At 48.7% G+C, this 20588-nt stretch overlaps 1 protein-coding gene across 3 annotated transcripts; it reads right to left on the bottom strand.

Moving 5' to 3' along the window:
- Positions 1-536: 536 nt before the first annotated feature.
- LOC307081805 (E3 ubiquitin-protein ligase RNF38-like) lies at positions 537-20370 on the bottom strand. 3 transcript variants are annotated; one of them, XM_079745142.1, is made up of 13 exons: positions 19973-20370; positions 19137-19519; positions 13728-13780; positions 13396-13577; positions 12605-13022; positions 9623-9766; positions 8784-8972; positions 8436-8597; positions 7588-7688; positions 6859-6940; positions 6364-6485; positions 5405-5504; positions 537-1511 (listed from the first exon to the last, which is right to left on the bottom strand). In XM_079745142.1, the coding sequence occupies exons 2-13, from the start codon at positions 19423-19425 to the stop codon at positions 1449-1451; spliced, it is 1905 nt and encodes a 634-aa protein (XP_079601268.1). In that variant the 5' UTR covers positions 19426-19519; positions 19973-20370; the 3' UTR covers positions 537-1448. The 3 variants fall into 3 exon arrangements, with proteins under 3 accessions (XP_079601268.1, XP_079601267.1, XP_079601269.1); XM_079745141.1 differs by having other exon boundaries at positions 20077-20370; XM_079745143.1 differs by having other exon boundaries at positions 8436-8588; positions 20077-20370.
- Positions 20371-20588: the final 218 nt, after the last annotated feature.

The following is a 20588-nucleotide window of genomic DNA, read 5'->3' as shown; positions in this document are numbered from 1 at the left end:
CCTACTACTATACTTTAGCTTTTATTTATGAGAAGCACATACAGTATTGATACCGTATGGAAGGCAACACTTGACCTTATATAGAGCTGGTTTACCAGTACACAACGTTTAAAACTGAGCAAAGTCATGCCAAATGAGTTAGGTCAAAAGTAAAGTATGTGATATGATGGTTGATTCTTTTATATTGAGTAAAAAGTTAATGTTCCGCCATGGTCATGCGCGTCATTAATACACCATACGACACCAACTGGGCAACTCTTTATCAAAATTTGTCCCGAGTTGCCGAACGGAAGTAGAATCATAACGGCGTCATGAGGTGTCGTTCACGCAAACTTTCCGACGTCGCGAAAATGTTTTCCCCATAATTTCCAGCGATGTGAACGCACAATTAGAGCTTTCTAGCTTAACAGATGTCAAACATTTATACATACGTCATATAACATAATATCTGAAGCACAGGGAAGTCGAAAAAGCATTTATCAGCCCTTTTAGTGAAAGATAAAACCATACCAAAAGGAGTTAAAAAAGTTTGTATCAAGCCTTTTATTATTTGGTATACAGATATTCATAATTTTATACAGATTATATATACACACACACACACACACACACATACACATGTGCCAACGCAAAGTCACAGACAAACTCATCTTTGATAGGACAGCCAAAGAAAAGGGAAAATATATAATGCACACAACTTTAGAGGAGAATAGTGAAGCATGAACAACAGAAACGGAATGAGGATGAGGTAACTGCCAGTCAGAAAAATAACTCACAATAGTTAATAATAATATCAAAAACCCTAATAAAACAAACTGATTAATCATGCATTCCAGAGGCAGTATGGACCCTAAGTATCAAGCTAGAGAAAAGGAGTCTCTCTCACACACACACACACACACACACACACACACACACGAGAGGGGAAAAAAACTCTCATAAGTCGTTACTCTGGTCATACACATCGTAGAAACAACCAATCAGCTCTAAAGCTCACACACACAGAACTGCCTGCGCAGTCTCACATACACAAAGAGAGAAACACGCGTGCACACTGCAGCATAACCTTTTGCCAGTCTGTGCCAGAGGTTTGACAGACAGATGTCTGTCAGAGGTTTGACAGACATGTCTATGTCAGAGGTTGGAGCGGACAGATGGGGAACATTCAGTGCTGAGGGGAGATGTAAGGGCAAGAAATAGAAAGGCAAAACAATCGGAAAGAATTAAGAAATGGACACCTACCAAAACCAAATGAATGGCAGGAAGAGGGATTTAAACGGTAAGAGGAAACTGGGCTAAAGTAAAAAAAGTGCATTGGGGGTGGGGGGTTTATGTGCACGTGCTTGTAACATGTAGGGGGTTGGTTCTGGGGGGGGGACAGCGAGGGAGATCACTGGGGCAGTGATGAAATGCGACGGACAGTAACAGTGTCAGTCTCCCCCTGGTGGTCACTCTGAGTCACGCTGCACCTCCGAGGCGTCGGCGCGGCAGATGGGGCACGTCCTGTTGGCCTGAGGAGGGTGAGGGGACACACAGAGAGGGTCCCAGTTAAGAGGAGGGGACACAGAGAGGGTCCCAGTTAAGAGGAGGGGACAGAGAGAGAGGGTCCTAGTTAAGAGGAGGGGACAGAGAGAGAGGGTCCCAGTTAAGAGGAGGGGACAGAGAGAGGGTCCCAGTTAAGAGGAGGGGACACAGAGAGAGAGGGTCCCAGTTAAGAGGAGGGGACACAGAGAGGGTCCCAGTTAAGAGGAGGGGACAGAGAGAGGGTCCCAGTTAAGAGGAGGGGACACAGAGAGAGGGTCCCAGTTAAGAGGAGGGGACAGAGAGAGGGTCCCAGTTAAGAGGAGGGGACAGAGAGAGAGGGTCCCAGTTAAGAGGAGGGGACAGAGAGAGAGGGTCCCAGTTAAGAGGAGGGGACAGAGAGAGAGGGTCCCAGTTAAGAGGAGGGGACAGAGAGAGAGAGGGTCCCAGTTAAGAGGAGGGGACAGAGAGAGGGTCCCAGTTAAGAGGAGGGGACACAGAGAGAGAGGGTCCCAGTTAAGAGGAGGGGACAGAGAGAGGGTCCCAGTTAAGAGGAGGGGACAGAGAGAGGGTCCCAGTTAAGAGGAGGGGACAGAGAGAGGGTCCCAGTTAAGAGGAGGGGACAGAGAGAGGGTCCCAGTTAAGAGGAGGGGACAGAGAGAGGGTCCCAGTTAAGAGGAGGGGACAGAGAGAGAGGGTCCCAGTTAAGAGGAGGGGACACAGAGAGAGGGTCCCAGTTAAGAGGAGGGGACAGAGAGAGAGGGTCCCAGTTAAGAGGAGGGGACACAGAGAGAGGGTCCCAGTTAAGAGGAGGGGACAGAGAGAGAGGGTCCCAGTTAAGAGGAGGGGACAGAGAGAGGGTCCCAGTTAAGAGGAGGGGACAGAGAGAGGGTCCCAGTTAAGAGGAGGGGACAGAGAGAGAGGGTCCCAGTTAAGAGGAGGGGACAGAGAGAGGGTCCCAGTTAAGAGGAGGGGACAGAGAGAGAGGGTCCCAGTTAAGAGGAGGGGACAGAGAGAGGGTCCCAGTTAAGAGGAGGGGACAGAGAGAGGGTCCCAGTTAAGAGGAGGGGACAGAGAGAGGGTCCCAGTTAAGAGGAGGGGACAGAGAGAGAGGGTCCCAGTTAAGAGGAGGGGACAGAGAGAGAGGGTCCCAGTTAAGAGGAGGGGACAGAGAGAGAGGGTCCCAGTTAAGAGGAGGGGACAGAGAGAGGGTCCCAGTTAAGAGGAGGGGACAGAGAGAGGGTCCCAGTTAAGAGGAGGGGACAGAGAGAGGGTCCCAGTTAAGAGGAGGGGACAGAGAGAGAGGGTCCCAGTTAAGAGGAGGGGACACAGAGAGAGGGTCCCAGTTAAGAGGAGGGGACAGAGAGAGGGTCCCAGTTAAGAGGAGGGGACAGAGAGAGAGGGTCCCAGTTAAGAGGAGGGGACAGAGAGAGAGGGTCCCAGTTAAGAGGAGGGGACAGAGAGAGGGTCCCAGTTAAGAGGAGGGGACAGAGAGAGGGTCCCAGTTAAGAGGAGGGGACAGAGAGAGGGTCCCAGTTAAGAGGAGGGGACAGAGAGAGAGGGTCCCAGTTAAGAGGAGGGGACAGAGAGAGGGTCCCAGTTAAGAGGAGGGGACAGAGAGAGAGGGTCCCAGTTAAGAGGAGGGGACAGAGAGAGAGGGTCCCAGTTAAGAGGAGGGGACAGAGAGAGGGTCCCAGTTAAGAAGAGGGGACAGAGAGAGGGTCCCAGTTAAGAGGAGGGGACAGAGAGAGGGTCCCAGTTAAGAAGAGGGGACAGAGAGAGGACACCTCAGACCACCTCGCCACATTAAGCCACTCCCCCCGATTGCAGAAGATGTTGAAGGCATTTCAAACACATGAGAAAGCAGTCATTGGAAAACCCCTACAAGGATCAGCTCCTCAACGTTTAGTCATCATAACCAATGTTAGCTCAATCAATCACAATCAAACCCAAAACAATCTATACACCGTGTGAAAGCTGAGACTGCACTGATACCACTAGTGCAAACCGTATCACTGCCAACTAGAGGCACAATATATAAATATAATTTTGTTTCTACAACTTTGATCGACCTTTGTTGATCAAAGCTTTATCGCGTAAAACCACCAGATGGATAATCCGGTGTCTGGGCACCGTTCTGTAACTAAACAGTGTTTAGGATCAATTGATAGCAGCTGAGGGTTTCAGAGGAAACAGGTTAATGCCTTCAATCAGAACTCATGTCATTGCCATCCTGTGGCCAAATGGTGCAATTGTTTGGCTTGGTGTCTACCTGTTTGGGTCTCAAAGTTTATAAGGCCAATTTTGCATTGAATTTATTTGGAAATTACTCCTAAACCTACCTCCACTCAAACCTTCAACTTTGTTCTACTTCACTTTATTTGCATCAAATATTGACCCAGGTACTCCTGAGATGCTGTGATATGATGAAAGCACCTATCGTACTTTAGGGCCCTATGGTAATATAGGGCTATATAGTACCATATGTAGTACCATATAGTACCTAGTACTATAGAGTTATATAGTACCATATAGTACCTAGAACAACAGAGTTATGTAGTACCATATAGTACCTAATACTATAGTTATATAGTACCATAGTACCTAGTACTATAGAGTTATGTAGTACCATATAGTACCTACTACTATAGTTATGTAGTACCATATAGTACCTAGTACTATAGAGTCATATAGTACCATATAGTATCTAGTACTATAGTTATGTAGTACCATATAGTACCTAGTACTATAGTTATGTAGTACCATAGTACCTAGTACTATAGTTATATAGTACCTAGTACTAAAGTTATATAGTACCATATAGTACCTAGTATTATAGAGTTATGTAGTACCATATAGTACCTAATACTATAGTTATATAATACCATATAGTACCTAGTATTATAGAGTTATGTAGTACCATATAGTATCTAGTACTATAGAGTTATGTAGTACCATATAGTACCTAATACTATAGTTATATAGTACCATATAGTACCTAGTATTATAGAGTTATGTAGTACCATATAGTACCTAGTACTATAGAGTTATGTAGTACCATATAGTACCTAATACTATAGTTATGTAGTACCATATAGTACAAAGTACTATAGTTATGTAGTACCTAGTACTATGGAGTTATATAGTACAATATAGTACCTAGTACTATAGTTATATAGTACCATATAGTACCTAGTACTATAGAGTTATGTAGTACCATATAGTACCTAGTACTATGGAGTTATGTAGTACCTAGTACTATAGAGTTATGTAGTACCTAGTACTATAGTTATGTAGTACCTAGTACTATAGAGTTATGTAGTACCTAGTACTATAGAGTTATGTAGTACCTAGTACTATAGAGTTATGTAGTACCTAGTACTATAGAGTTATATAGTATAATAGGGCTACCAAAGATAATGCACTAAGTGGTATTCAATCTAAAATATAACTTTTATTTCAGATGGAAATTTTACCTTCGCCTTATGCTGTGTTCTAGCTCTATGCACTCTAACAAAGTGGTATCCACATTGAACACCAACCACACAGGTCTTTATTTTGAAACCAACATTACCTATTATAGCCCTTGCAGGTGTGGAGAAATATTCTATTTACTTTGGATAAATTCTTTTCTAAAAAAAAACTGTGAAATAGGTGATGAAGAGGTTAAAGTGACACTTCTGTTAAATGTATGAAACGATCTTGAATTATCCTGCTCGTTATATTCATCTTTAGAGGTAGAAAGCAGGCAGAATAATAAGAAAATAACACGGAAATATAAACACTAGTGTTACAGTAGTGTGTGTGTGTGTGTGTGTGTGTGTGTGTGTGTGTGTGTGTGTGTGTGTGTGTGTGTGTGTGTGTGTGTGTGTGTGTAACTCACCCGGAGCCACTTGTCGACACACTTGCCGTGGAACTCGTGGCTGCAGGGCAGGACTCGGAGGAGCTGGCGGGACTCAAAGTCACTCATACACACCACACACCTGCAGAGAGAGAGCAGTGATCACACAACATCTACACACCTGCAGAGAGAGAGCAGTGATCACACAACATCTACACACCACACACCTGCAGAGAGAGAGCAGTGATCACAACATCTACACACCACACACCTGCAGAGAGAGAGCAGTGGTCACAACATCTACACACCTGCAGAGAGAGAGCAGTGATCACACAACATCTACACACCTGCAGAGAGAGAGCAGTGATCACACAACATCTACACACCTGCAGAGAGAGAGCAGTGATCACACAACATCTACACACCTGCAGAGAGAGAGCAGTGATCACACAACATCTACACACCTGCAGAGAGAGAGCAGTGATCACACAACATCTACACACCACACACCTGCAGAGAGAGAGCAGTGATCACACAACATCTACACACCTGCAGAGAGAGAGCAGTGATCACACAACATCTACACACCACACACCTGCAGAGAGAGAGCAGTGATCACACAACATCTACACACCACACACCTGCAGAGAGAGGGGTGATCGCACAACATCTACACACCACACACCTGATCGCACAACATCTAGACAACACACATCTGCAGACAGAGTAATGATCGCACACCATTGCCTCACACCTCTGTAGCGCTGTGTGTGACGTGGTGTAGAGTGGGCGTGGTGTAGAGTGGGCGTGGTGTTACCTGGCCGTGGTGTAGAGTGGGCGTGGTGTAGAGTGGGCGTGGTGTAACCTGGGCGTGGTGTAACCTGGGCGTGGTGTAGAGTGGGCGTGGTGTAGAGTGGGCGTGGTGTAACCTGGGCGTGGTGTAGAGTGGGCGTGGTGTACAGTGGGCGTGGTGTACAGTGGGCGTGTCCTGGGGTACTCACAGCGTCTGCTCCGACTGCTGGTTGTTGGGGTTGAACCTATAGGATGGCAGCTGCTCGATGTCCCCCTTGGTCAGGCCGCGCAGCTTGGCCTCGCCCAGCCGCTCAGCGAGGTTCAGCAGGGCCTGGGGACAGACGGGGGACAGTGAGGACAGACGGGGACAGTGAGGACAGACGGGGGACAGTGAGGACAGACGGGGGACAGTGAGGACAGACGGGGACAGTGAGGACAGACGGGGGGACAGTGAGGAAAGACGGGGGACAGTGAGGACAGACGGGGGACAGTGAGGACACAGGAAGGACAGTGAGGACACGGGGAGGACAGACCAGGGGACATGGAGGACATTGAGGACAGACCAGGGGACATGGAGGACATTGAGGACAGACCAGGGGACAGTGAGGACACACAATGAGGACGCACAATGAGGACCCACAGTGAGGACACACAGTGAGGACACACTGCAGGCTTTAGTTTATTCCAGAGACGTAAGCTCAGACCTCATAGTTTTCCACCTCCCCGTCGTCCACATCGAGCTCCAGGCTGATGGCCGGGCCGGTGGTCTGGACGGGCAGCATGGACCTGGAGGAAGACGTTGAAGACTACTTCAGGGAGACTGGGTAGATGGAACATCTGATACAACTGTCCTCTATATACTTCACTAATAAACTTGGTCATTCTTTAGTAAGAACTCTGAACTCACCTGTTCAGAGTTCACCTCGACTCTGCATAGCTACCTAGCCCCTTCCGGCCACCATTGTGTGTTGTACTTCCTGGCACTTAATGTACACACTTATTGTACGCACTTAAACTACATTGCACTTATTCATAGTACTTAATTGTGTAACATCTGCAGTAGCTGCTAGCATTGCTGTACACGGGGAATGGGTTAGCCTAGTGATTGTTAGTACTTGCACTTGGTTCTATGAACATCTTTACTGTACTGACAGTGATATATTGTTTCACTTCTTATGACAGATGTACTTATTATAAGTCGCTTTGGATAAAAGCGTCTGCTTAATGCCCTAAATGTAAATGTAAGAGTTTCAAATGGAATATATTCAGTATATTGTTATAAGAAAGTGGGTGGACCACTCCTCCCACTCTGAAGCACATATGATACTACCGGCCAACACAAAGATATACATTATACATACAATAAAGAGCCTTAAAGAACAGGACCCCATGTTTAATGGGGGGTCTAGTCAGTGGCAGAGTTGGGTACCTACAGGAAGTAAGGCAGGAAGCTGGGGTGGTAAGGCGAGGGCGGCAGTGGCTGGGAGCGGTACCGTCGGCCCTGGATCCGCCGGGGCATGAAGTTGGGATACGACTAGAGGAGCAGAGGAGAAGAGGCTTCACATTAAGGCTCAGAGAGGAGCAGAGGAGAAGAGGCTTCACATTAAGGCTCAGAGAGGAGCAGAGGAGAAGAGGCTTCACATTAAGGCTCAGAGAGGAGCAGAGGAGAAGAGGCTTCACATTAAGGCTCAGAGAGGAGGAGAGGAGAAGAGGCTTCACATTAAGGCTCAGAGAGGAGGAGAGGAGAAGAGGCTTCACATTAAGGCTCAGAGAGGAGCAGAGGAGAAGAGGCTTCACATTAAGGCTCAGAGAGGAGCAGAGGAGAAGAGGCTTCACATTAAGGCTCAGAGAGGAGCAGAGGAGAAGAGGCTTCACATTAAGGCTCAGAGAGGAGCAGAGGAGAAGAGGCTTCACATTAAGGCTCAGAGAGGAGCAGAGGAGAAGAGGCTTCACATTAAGGCTCAGAGAGGAGCAGAGGAGAAGAGGCTTCACATTAAGGCTCAGAGAGGAGCAGAGGAGAAGAGGCTTCACATTAAGGCTCAGAGAGGAGGAGCATCAGCAACATGGGCAGCCCAAAATGAGAACCGTACACGAGGACGGGGTCGAGATTCTGAACATTTTAAAATCGTATTCCTGGCATCGCCAACACGGGTCTGTTTACTCTGGATTGGTTAATGAAGTCGCCAGTCATCGATGTCTTCATAGTGAAATGTTACACATTAGGACTTAAGAAACGGTTTAAAATGCACCAAAACCAAAAGTGGGCGGGGTCAGCACTCACCACGCCGAAGAACTCCTGCGGCAGCGGGTCGTGGGACAGGAAGTGGAGCTGGGCGGAGTGCGTGGCGAGGGCAGGGTGGGGCGGCGAGGGGTAGTGGAGGCCCGCCCCCAGGGACAGGTGGTCGCCCAGAAGCTCCACCTCGTTCTCGATCCGCTGCAACGGCTGCCGTCATTATGGCAACCGTAATAGTATCAACACTAATGAGGGCACCGTAGCCATTGGGACGGTGAGGGCGTTTTGATTATAATCATTATAGTCTAAGTTGTAATATGTGCTCATCCATCTTACTGTGTAGGACCATATTGTTTATTGTGGTTTATGGAAAGAAATGGAACTCTCTCAACTCACCGAGCGCGCCTGCTGGGTGGGGTAGGGTCCGAACTGGGCGGGCTGGGCGAGGTGGGGGGGGGGGTGGGAGAGGTGGTGGTGGTGGTGGTGGTGGTGGGCCGGGGGGAGGAGGAAGGCCGGGTCGCTGGAGAGCAGCGAGGGGAAGGGGTAGGGCACGGGGAGGTGCTGCACCGAGCAGGTCTGGAGCACCTGGGGGGGAGACAGGGGACAGAGAGACAGACGGGAGGGGGGGAGACAGAGAGGAGAGGGGGAGACAGAGAGAGAGACGGAGTGACCGACAGGAGACAGTGAGACAGACGGGAGACAGACAGAGAAGAGAGACAGAGAGAGAGACAGGAGCCAGAGAGACAGACGGGAGACAGAGAGAGAGACAGGAGACAGAGAGACAGACGGGAGACAGACAGAGAAGAGAGACAGGGAGACAGATGGGAGACAGAGAGAGAGAGAAACAGACGGGCGACAGGGAGAGAGACAGGAGACAGAGAGACAGACAGGAGAGAGACAGGAGACAGACGGGAGACAGAGAGAGAGACAGGAGCCAGAGAGACAGACGGGAGACAGAGAGAGAGACAGGAGACAGAGAGACAGACGGGAGACAGACAGAGAAGAGAGACAGGGAGACAGATGGGAGACAGAAAGAGAGAGAAACAGACGGGCGACAGGGAGAGAGACAGGAGACAGAGAGACAGACATCAGATAAATGGAGCCAGAGATGGAGACAGCCCTGTTTGTACACAGATGAATGAAGCTGATTGGACGGCCCTCAGTAACATCACATCGGGGCCCCGCCCACTGGGGCTATGGGCCGTCAGACCAAACACGAGACACACAGCGCTCACCGGAGGAGGGGGGACGTTGCAGACCGGGTAGTGCTGTCCGCTGAAGACCACCGAACATGCAGGCAGCTGCTGGGGGGCGGAGCGGGGGGCCAGGCCCGGCGGCGCCCCCGGTGGAGACATGGGGTATGACACCGGAGGAGAACCCTGCACATGGGGGGGGGGTTTATCATCATCACACCACGGAGACCGGGCTGACCTCTGATATGAATCACTGGGTGGAAGAGGAGAGCAGCACGCCGCTCAGCATCCAGTCAGTCTGCTCAGGGGCCTGGAGGCCGTCTGCTCAGGGGCCCCTTAGCGGAAGGCCTCCAGGCCAACATCCATTCCAATTAAAGATGGATTTCTGTGAAATGACAATTACACACACCCCCCCCGCCCTACTCTGCCATTCATTGGCTAGTGACCCACCCTACTCTCCCTCTCATTGGCTAGTGACTCTCCCTCTCATTGGCTAGTGACCCGCCCTACTCTCCCTCTCATTGGCTAGTGACTCTCCCTTTCATTGGCTAGTGACCCGCCCAACTCTCCCTCTCATTGGCTAGTGACTCTCCCTTTCATTGGCCAGTGACCCGCCCTACTCCCTCTCATTGGCTAGTGACTCTCCCTCTCATTGGCTAGTGACCCGCCCTACTCTCCCTCTCATTGGCTAGTGACTCTCCCTCTCATTGGCTAGTGACCCGCCCTACTCTCCTTCTAATTGGCTAGTTACTCTCCCTCTCATTGGCTAGTGACCCACCCTACTCTCAATCTCATTGGCTAGTAACCCACCGTACTCTCCCTCTCAATGGCTAGTGACCCACCCTACTCTCAATCTCATTGGCTATTGACCCGCCCTACTCTCAATCTCATTGGTTAGTGACCCACCCTACTCTCCCTCTCAATGGCTAGTGACCCACCCTACTCTCAATCTCATTGGTTAGTGACCCACCCTACTCTCAATCTCATTGGTTAGTGACCCGCCCTACTCTCCCTCTCAATGTCTAGTGGCCCACCCTACTCTGCCTCTCATTGGCTAGTGACCCGCCCTACTCTGCCTCTCATTGGCCAGTACTCGTTGATGACTTGCCTGGGACGTACAACCCCGCCCCCCTCCCCTGAACCCCCAATTTTTGTATAAGCAGATTCCCTAGTTGTGGTAAAAAACTGAATTTCGCCGAAAGGTGACGAGTTTGCACCTCTGGTATATTTAGTAGGGGTGGGAATCTCACGGCACCTCACGATTTGATTCAGGTTATGAGGTCAAAGGTTAGATTCTAAAACGATTATCGATGCAACAATTTTTTTTATGTACATTTCCATGCGTGATTTTCAAATATATATATATATATATATATATACACACACACACACCTGAGTTTGCTACTCAGAGTTTGCTAATCACTTCCTACTTTGGTGATGATTATTTAAGACATCAACAGATGAATTACCTTATCTAATATTTGATTAGAGAAAAGGCTTTTGTCACAAAAATGACTTTCTATGAACAATGCAATATTCAGTGCAGCTTGCATTACACCACACTATGGAAGTAGGTAAAAAATAGGTTTCAGTTTTCTTTTCTTTCTAATCTTTCTTTTCTATGTCATTAAAGAAAAAGCTGCTCTGGAATTAGAAGGAGTTCCTGTGTCTGGCTGTGAGCTTGCGTGCATGCTATGAGTAGGCTGAATCGCAATCGTGTCAAGGCAAATCAGATTGGCCAATACACACTGAAGATAAATTAAATCAATTTAAAATTACTAAAAAGATCCCTCTCTGGGGAACAGAATGTTGCAGCAGGTGAACAAATAAAAAATAAAAATAATAATTCAGATTATTAATTGATCTGCATCGAGACGGGATCGTTCTAGAGAGAATCGCGATGCATCGAAGAATCGATTATATTACCCACCCCTAATATTTAGTACCTTATTCTATAGTAAACTGCCCCCTGCTGGGGGTAACCTCAACAGCCCCCTGCTGGGGGTAACCCCAACAGCCCTCATGGGGGTAACCCCAACAGCCCCCTGCTGGGGGTAACCCCAACAGCCCCCTGCTGGGGGTAACCCCAACAGCCCTCTGCTGGGGGTAACCTCAACAGCCCCCTGCTGGGGGTAACCCCAACAGCCCCCTGCTGGGGGTAACCTCAACAGCACTCTGCTGGGGGTAACCCCAACAGCCCCCTGCGGGGGGTAACCCCAACAGCCCTCATGGGGGGGGTAACCCCAACAGCCCTCATGGGGGTAACCCCAACAGCCCTCTGCGGGGGGTAACCCCAACAGCCCTCATGGGGGGGGTAACCCCAACAGCCCTCATGGGGGTAACCCCAACAGCCCCCTGCGGGGGGTAACCCCAACAGCCCTCATGGGGGTAACCCCAACAGCCCTCTGCGGGGGGTAACCCCAACAGCCCTCATGGGGGTAACCCCAACAGCCCCCTGCGGGGGGTAACCCCAACAGCCCCCTGCTGGGGGTAACCCCAACAGCCCTCATGGGGGTAACCCCAACAGCCCCCTGCGGGGGGTAACCCCAACAGCCCCCTGCTGGGGGTAACCCCAACAGCCCTCTGCGGGGGGTAACCCCAACAGCCCTCATGGGGGGTAACCCCAACAGCCCCCTGCGGGGGGTAACCCCAACAGCCCTCATGGGGGTAACCCCAACAGCCCTCATGGGGGGTAACCCCAACAGCCCTCATGGGGGTAACCCCAACAGCCCTCATGGGGGTAACCCCAACAGCCCTCATGGGGGTAACCCCAACAGCCCTCTGCGGGGGGTAACCCCAACAGCCCTCATGGGGGTAACCCCAACAGCCCCCTGCGGGGGGTAACCCCAACAGCCCCCTGCGGGGGGTAACCCCAACAGCCCTCTGCGGGGGGTAACCCCAACAGCCCTCATGGGGGGTAACCCCAACAGCCCCCTGCTGGGGGTAACCCCAACAGCCCTCATGGGGGTAACCCCAACAGCCCCCTGCGGGGGGTAACCCCAACAGCCCCCTGCGGGGGGCTACCTGCTCGTGGAGGTCCAGCACCACACTGCTCTGCTGGCCGGGGTGGGGGTGGTGCAGCAGGCGGGGCGACAGGGTGGGGGAGTGGTGGAGCGGCCGCTCCTCCCGGGGGGTCTGGCTGTAGGGCGGGGCGTAGCTGGGCGGGGGCGCCGGGAGCCGGTAGTTCTCGTCCTGGTGGCCGACCGGCGGGCCGTGGTGGGGGTGGGGGTGGAGGCCGTGCTGGTGGTGCGGCAGGAGGTGGGGGTGGTGGTGGCTGTTGTTGTTGCTGCTGCCGCCGCCGCCGCCGTTGTTGTTGTTGTTGTTGTTGTTGTAGTGGTGGTGGGGGTTGTGGTTGTTGTGCGGGTGGTGGTGGTGGTGGTGGTGGTGGTGGTGGTGGCGGGCGAGGCGGTCCCTGCGACCACGCTGCCGTCTCATTGGAGGACTGGAACCAAGAGTGACATTAGAGCTTTATTAGATGATATCAACGTTGTTAAAAAACCTCTATGTTCACGCTGTATAAAACCATTGCATTTGCAACTAGACATCAGATGAAACAAACCATGGCTGAGCAGTGGCCACCAGACAACATGCCTTTATCGCTCCCTTTGATTCACCCAAGCTCTTTAAATGTACAGAGGCTTGAAACAACTATTTCCATATGATTTATAATATCGACATCGTTATGGTTAATCGCTTGAATGCTCAACGAGAATTAAAAAGTGATTAATATGGCATTTTATTCGATACGATCGCCGATTTAAACAGGGCAACATTCACAACTTCAACTCTCTGAAACATTGCGTCGTCATGTTTACCTGCGGCGATTGCGAACAGGTGTGTGGCACCTCTCAGGCATGTAGTGAGGGTGTGGCCGGCGGCTGGGCGGGAGCTCCCAAGGACGAATGGGAGAGGAGGGATTGGAGGGGGGAGGGGTGCTTAGGTCCAACATGGACTGCTGGGACAGACGCGGGCGTTTGGGGCTCGGGCTGTCCTCCATCTGAACACAGAACCCGCACAATGGTCAGAAAATACATTGCAAACTTTTAATGATATTGGTGAGTCATCACAAAGAGGAGAATCCCATGTGTTCATTTTGCTGGTGCCAGCTCTAGGTCAGCTCTAGTGGCTGTGACTGGAGGGCTCCCACCTTGTCGCGGTCCTCACTGCACATGTTCTCTGGGTGGAAGTGGAGCACTCCCCCTGCAGGCCACAGAGAGAACAGACGGAGGCGTCAGACATGAGCCATCACATCACACTCACACTCTCCCATCGAAACATCAATAGACCAGAAGACGTAACGACCAAAAGAGAACAACCAAATCTCAAAATTGTTTTTCGAATGAAAACTTGGGGACAAAACCATGATGTGGCTTACTTGGCACTGCCTTCTAAATTGTGTATTTCTCAGCCCGTCGACCCTGGGAGGATATATAGATGAAATATCGAGAGTCACTCCTCATCATCTACACAAAGGTTCACCAGCCTGGTTGGCCAGCAAATGCATCCAGGATGTTAATTACTCAACACTGATGCATGCAAACCATGTCCAATCATCAAAATGTCTTCACACAATGGTGAAAGAAAACCATCAGATCCCGAAGCAAGTAATAAATACTTTGTCACGATCCTTACAAGAGTCGCGTGTTAAACACTGCTCGGTGTGGAGTGAAACAGGTCGATAATAATAGAATGTGCCATTCTAAAAACAGGCCCTTTCTGATGTAGTGTGAATGGCACAGCGCTCCACTGGTGTAAATGTCTGACTGAAATACCGAGCAGAACCAGTGTGTGCAGAAAGGAGAGCTGTAGAGACTGAAGAACATTTGAAGATAGGCTAGCTTCTGCAGCGATGGCCGACGGGCTGCTTTGACTCCACAGCCCTATTGGACAGCTCTGTTCATTACACCTCAGTCCACTAAGCTGTTATATTATACTCCATCATCAATTCAGAAGAGGTGCAAAAAGACCAAGTGAGTTCTGGAGGAGGTTACCGTGCATACTCCTCAAACAGAACATTCCCTCTGATTGAAAAAAAGTGACACACACACACCACTTTTTTTTAACAAATGCACCCCCTTCCTGGGACACACAGAAAGATATCTGTTTGTGCTACTTCACACGGTTAATTTCAACAGGAATAATTTCCATATGGAATGTCACTGGTTAGGCAGGCGGCCTTCAACCCAATTGCTGCAGATTTGACCATGCTTAAACACATGGACCATGTCTGGCTCTTCCTTGTCGACTCGTCTAGTTAGAGAGAAAAGCCCTTTCTTATGGCTTCTTGTCTTTGAGTTCCAGTGCACTGAATGGAAGCTCACAGAACGGAGAATAAAGGAAGACCTGGCGGACTGGAAAGACTGTATATGGATAGATGGGTTATGGATCTAGTATTGTAATGTTATTGCGTATTGATCCATCCTTCATTTGATCCCATTTTGGAGTTGTATTATTCTCCATAAAAAGGAGAGGAGACTATGGGTAGGTTTGGACTAAGAACGCACTGCACTATGACTGTCAAATATCTTTGGAAGAAATACGTTGCTAAATAGATTGCAGTCATCAATAAAACAGTCCTATGTGCAGTCCTACTGGGGCACAATGATAAATAAACCTTTGTTGTGTTTACATGTTTTTACCCCTGCATGTTGGCAGATGGTATCGTATTATGATAAGGAGAAAGGGAGAAGGGATCCACACCATCTCGCCACGCATCGGCAGACGGTGAAAAGCCTTTAAAAGCCTGGAGCTAGTGAAACCCTCAAGGGATTACATCGACGCCAAGGAGTGGGGTCGACTGGGTCCATTACATCTATAGAATCGAACAAAGGAACGGACACTAGTCATTATTTTTAGGGACCATAGGACCAGACACTAGTCATCATGTTTAGGGACCGGACACTAGTCATTATGTTTAGGGACCGGACACTAGTCATTATGTTAAGGGACCGGACACTAGTCATTATGTTTAGGGACCATAGGACCAGACGCTAGTCATTATGTTTAGGGACCAAAGGACCAGATAATAGTCATCATGTTTAGGGACCATAGGAACAGACACTAGTCATTATGTTTAGGGATTGGACACTAGTCATTATGTTTAGGGACCGGACACTAGTCATTATGTTTAGGGACCATAGGACCAGACACTAGTCATCATGTTTAGGGATCGGACACTAGTCATTATGTTTAGGGACCATAGGACCAGACACTAGTCATCATGTTTAGGGACCATAGGACCAGACACTAGTCATCATGTTTAGGGACCATAGGACCAGACGCTAGTCATCATGTTTAGGGACCGGACACTATTCATTATGTTTAGGGACCAGACACTAGTCATTATGTTTAGGGACCAAAGGACCGGACACTAGTCATTATGTTTAGGGACCAAAGGACCGGACACTAGTCATTATGTTTAGGGACCGGACACTAGTCATTATGTTTAGGGACCATAGGACCGGACACTAGTCATTATGTTTAGGGACCAGACACTAGTCATTATTTTTAGGGACCAAAGGACCGGACACTAGTCATCATGTTTAGGGACCGGACACTAGTCATTATGTTTAGGGACCGGACACTAGTCATTATGTTTAGGAACCATAGGACCGGACACTAGTCATTATGTTTAGGGACCATAGGACCAGACACTAGTCATCATGTTTAGGGACCGGACACTAGTCATTATGTTTAGGGACCATAGGACCAGACACTAGTCATTATGTTTAGGGACGGACACTAGTCATTATGTTTAGGGACCAGACAGTAGTCATCATGTTTAGGGACCATAGGACCAGACACTAGTCATCATGTTTAGGGACCAGACACTAGTCATTATGTTTAGGGACCGGACACTAGTCATTATGTTTAGGGACCATAGGACCAGACACTAGTCATTATGTTTAGGGACCATAGGACCAGACACTAGTCATTATGTTTAGGGACCATAGGAACAGACACTAGTCATTATGTTTAGGGACCGGACACTAGTCATTATGTTTAGGGACCATAGGACCAGACACTAGTCATTATGTTTAGGGACCGGACACTAGTCATTATGTTTAGGGACCATAGGACCAGACACTAGTCATTATGTTACGGAACAGAGGACCGGACACTAGTTATTATGTTTAGGGAACATAGGAACGGACACTAGTCATTATGTTTAGGGACCGGACACTAGTCATTACGTTTAGGGACCGACACTAGTCATTACGTTTAGGGACCGACACTAGTCATTATGTTTAGGGACCATAGGACCAGACATTAGTCATTATGTTTAGGGACCAGACACTAGTCATTACGTTTAGGGGCCGACACTAGTCATTATGTTTAGGGACCATACGACCAGACACTAGTCATTATGTTTAGGGACCATAAGACCAGACATTATTCATTATGTTTAGGGACCGGACACTAGTCATTATTTTAAGGGGCCGACACTAGTCATTATGTTTAGGGACCATAGGATCAGACACTAGTCATTATGTTTAGGGACCATAGGACCAGACACTAGTCATTATGTTTAGGGACCATAGGAACAGACACTAGTCATTATGTTTAGGGACCGGACACTAGTCATTATGTTTAGGGACCATAGGACCAGACACTAGTCATTATGTTTAGGGACCATAGGAACAGACACTAGTCATTATGTTTAGGGACCGGACACTAGTCATTATGTTTAGGGACCGGACACTAGTCATTATGTTTAGGGACCATAGGACCAGACACTAGTCATTATGTTTAGGGACCGGACACTAGTCATTATGTTTAGGGACCATAGGACCAGACACTAGTCATTATGTTACGGAACAGAGGACCGGACACTAGTTATTATGTTTAGGGAACATAGGAACGGACACTAGTCATTATGTTTAGGGACCGGACACTAGTCATTACGTTTAGGGACCGACACTAGTCATTACGTTTAGGGACCGACACTAGTCATTACGTTTAGGGACCGACACTAGTCATTATGTTTAGGGACCATAGGACCAGACATTAGTCATTATGTTTAGGGACCAGACACTAGTCATTACGTTTAGGGGCCGACACTAGTCATTATGTTTAGGGACCATACGACCAGACACTAGTCATTATGTTTAGGGACCATAAGACCAGACATTATTCATTATGTTTAGGGACCGGACACTAGTCATTATTTTAAGGGGCCGACACTAGTCATTATGTTTAGGGACCATAGGACCAGACACTAGTCATTATGTTTAGGGACCATAGGACCAGACACTAGTCATTATGTTTAGGGACCATAGGAACAGACACTAGTCATTATGTTTAGGGACCGGACACTAGTCATTATGTTTAGGGACCATAGGACCGGACACTAGTCATAATGTTACGGAACAGAGGTCCGGACACTTGTCATTATCTTTAGGGAACATAGGAACGGAAACTAGTCATTATGTTTAGGGAGCAGACACTAGCCATTATGTTACCGAACAGAGGACCGGACACTAGTCATTATGTTTAGGGAACATAGGAACGGACAATAGCCATTATGTTTAGGGACCGGACACTAGTCATTATGTTTAGGGAACATAGAAACGGACACAAGTCATTATGTTTAGGGACCGGACACTAGTCATTATGTTTAGGGAACATAGGAACGGACACTAGTCATTATGTTTAGGGACCGGACACTAGTCAGTCCCTCCAGAAAAACGCGATTATGCCATCGCATAATTCAATGCATAATCAGCAAAAGTCCGCATATTCATGCGGGGGCCGCATTTTTTCAAATATGCCGCACTTTCACCGCGCAAAATATGCGGGGCTTGCATGATTTCATAATCCCCGCATTTTCGTTGCAAAAAAGTCACATATTTTAGCAGAAAGTTGAAAAATGTTGCGTTTACTTCACACAAGAGCAGCAATTTCCCCCTTTTGCCATGGGAACGTTATGAAAGTGACGTAATTACGTGATGTGAACGTCATCGAAAAGCTGCATTTTCTGCAAGTTCCCGCAATTTTTGCAAGTTCCCGCAATATCATCGCATAAAATTGCATAAATATGCCGCATATTTCATCGCATTTTATAAGAAAACGCGCCGCATAATCAAGGATTTTTGGCTGCAACAATCACAAAAAAACGCCAAATTTTTCTGGAGGGACTGACTAGTCATTATGTTTAGGGATCATAGGACCAGACACTAGACATTATGTTTAGGGACCATAGGACCAGACACAAGACATTATGTTTAGGGACCGGACACTAGTCATTATGTTTAGGGACCATAGGTCCGGCCACTAGTCATTATGTTTAGGGACCATAGGTCCGGACACTAGTCATTATGTTTAGGGGCCGGACACTAGTCATTATGTTTAAGGACCATAGGTCCGGACACTAGTCATTATGTTTAGGGACCATAGGACCAGACACTAGTCATTATGTTTAGGGACCGGACACTAGTCATTATGTTTAGGGACCATAGGTCCGGACACTAGTCATTATGTTTAGGGACCGGACACTAGTCATTATGTTTAAGGACCATAGGTCCGGACACTAGTCATTATGTTTAGGCTTGCTCACCAGCGCCTTGGTGTCTGTGAGCTCCGTGGGAAGAGTGCCTCTGTGGCCCCGGCCCGAGGTAGCTCCCCGGGGTGTGCTGCTGGCTCTCCGGGTAGACGCGTCCCCCGTGGTGCGTCGCCCAGCCGGGGTTGTTGCTCTGCTGCGAGTAGTTCCCCCCTCCGCCGGCGTTGATCATCACGGCTCCGTTACCGACCGTGTTCGTGTTGTTGCCATTTGTTGCGCCGCTGCTGTTCATGCCGAAATGATAAAAGCCAGAACGTGAACGCGACCGAGTCCTCGGGGGGTCCATGGCGGAGACGGGCGGGGGCGGCCGGGACGAGGGCGGTGGACGGACAGATGTTATTCCTAATGACAGTTCGGTGTCCCGTCACCCACCTCCTTTCCTATATTAGAAAGGTGTGCATTAATTCGGTGGCATTTAAATGCCCAATTTGATGCAGAAAAAAACCCAAATCAAGGTTCAGAAACTAAACTCTCACCGAGACCCCCTCGTTTGTCTGGGACTACAGGAGATCAGAGAGCTTTAGTTTCTTTGTCTCATTTAAGAAATTATGAATTATAATCAATCCGTGATCCCATCCAGTAGAGCAGTGGGAGCTTTACTCCCCTGCTGCCCCGCATTAAAAAAAAAAAGAGTATCTAGTGAGTAAACATTAGCAACTAGCCCGAAAACTGGACGGAAATGTCATCCAAAGTAATCCAACGACGTGTAGAAAGGAGAACACAATATCCTTCAATACGACATCCCCCAACACGACAACACAATATCCCTGAACACAACAACACAATTTCCCTGAACAGTCCTAAGATGGCTAACTCCCAATGTTACCGATCACCTCAGAGGCTCCTTGGTGTTGAGGATATCAACTGGTTTAACGGAGAGACCCTGGAGACACCACAGGTCTGTAGGGGGTCTGAGGCGGACTCAGATGGACCGTACCTTCAGATGGTCGAGGCTCCTCAGACCTGAGTCCCTTCAGAGCGTCTTAGCTCATCAGGCTAACAACAGGAAGCTGGAGCTAGCCGGACGGAGCGCTCCGACAGCCGACGGTAGAGCCGAACCGCTCCGACAGCCGACGGTGGAGCGCTGAACCGAGCCTCCGCCCCGCGGTTTATCACAACGACGCTCACCATGGGCCGAGATACGGATCTTATTTCACAAGTATCCTAATTCTTGCCAACGTAGATCCCCCCCCTACAGTCGTTGAAGAGTGTTTTCTGTGGTCGGCGCTGATCCTGGTGAAGATCAATCAATGGGATTCACATCTCCGCGCAGTCCATTCAAGTCAACCACAGAAAAATGGAACAATCGCCACTCGATGTGTAACGTAAACCTACACTCGAACGCCGTACGATGCATCTATTTTAGACATAAATATGTGTGAGCGGAAAGACACAATCAAATAAATTGATATAATTAACGGAGGCTCTTGATTAAGGACAATGGAATTG

Source organism: Pollachius pollachius (assembly GCF_949987615.1).
Source record: "Pollachius pollachius genome assembly, chromosome: 10".
Lineage (NCBI taxonomy): Eukaryota > Metazoa > Chordata > Actinopteri > Gadiformes > Gadidae > Pollachius > Pollachius pollachius.
The sequence above is the reverse complement of the archived record's forward strand: the minus strand, read 5'-3'. Positions and strand labels throughout refer to the sequence as shown.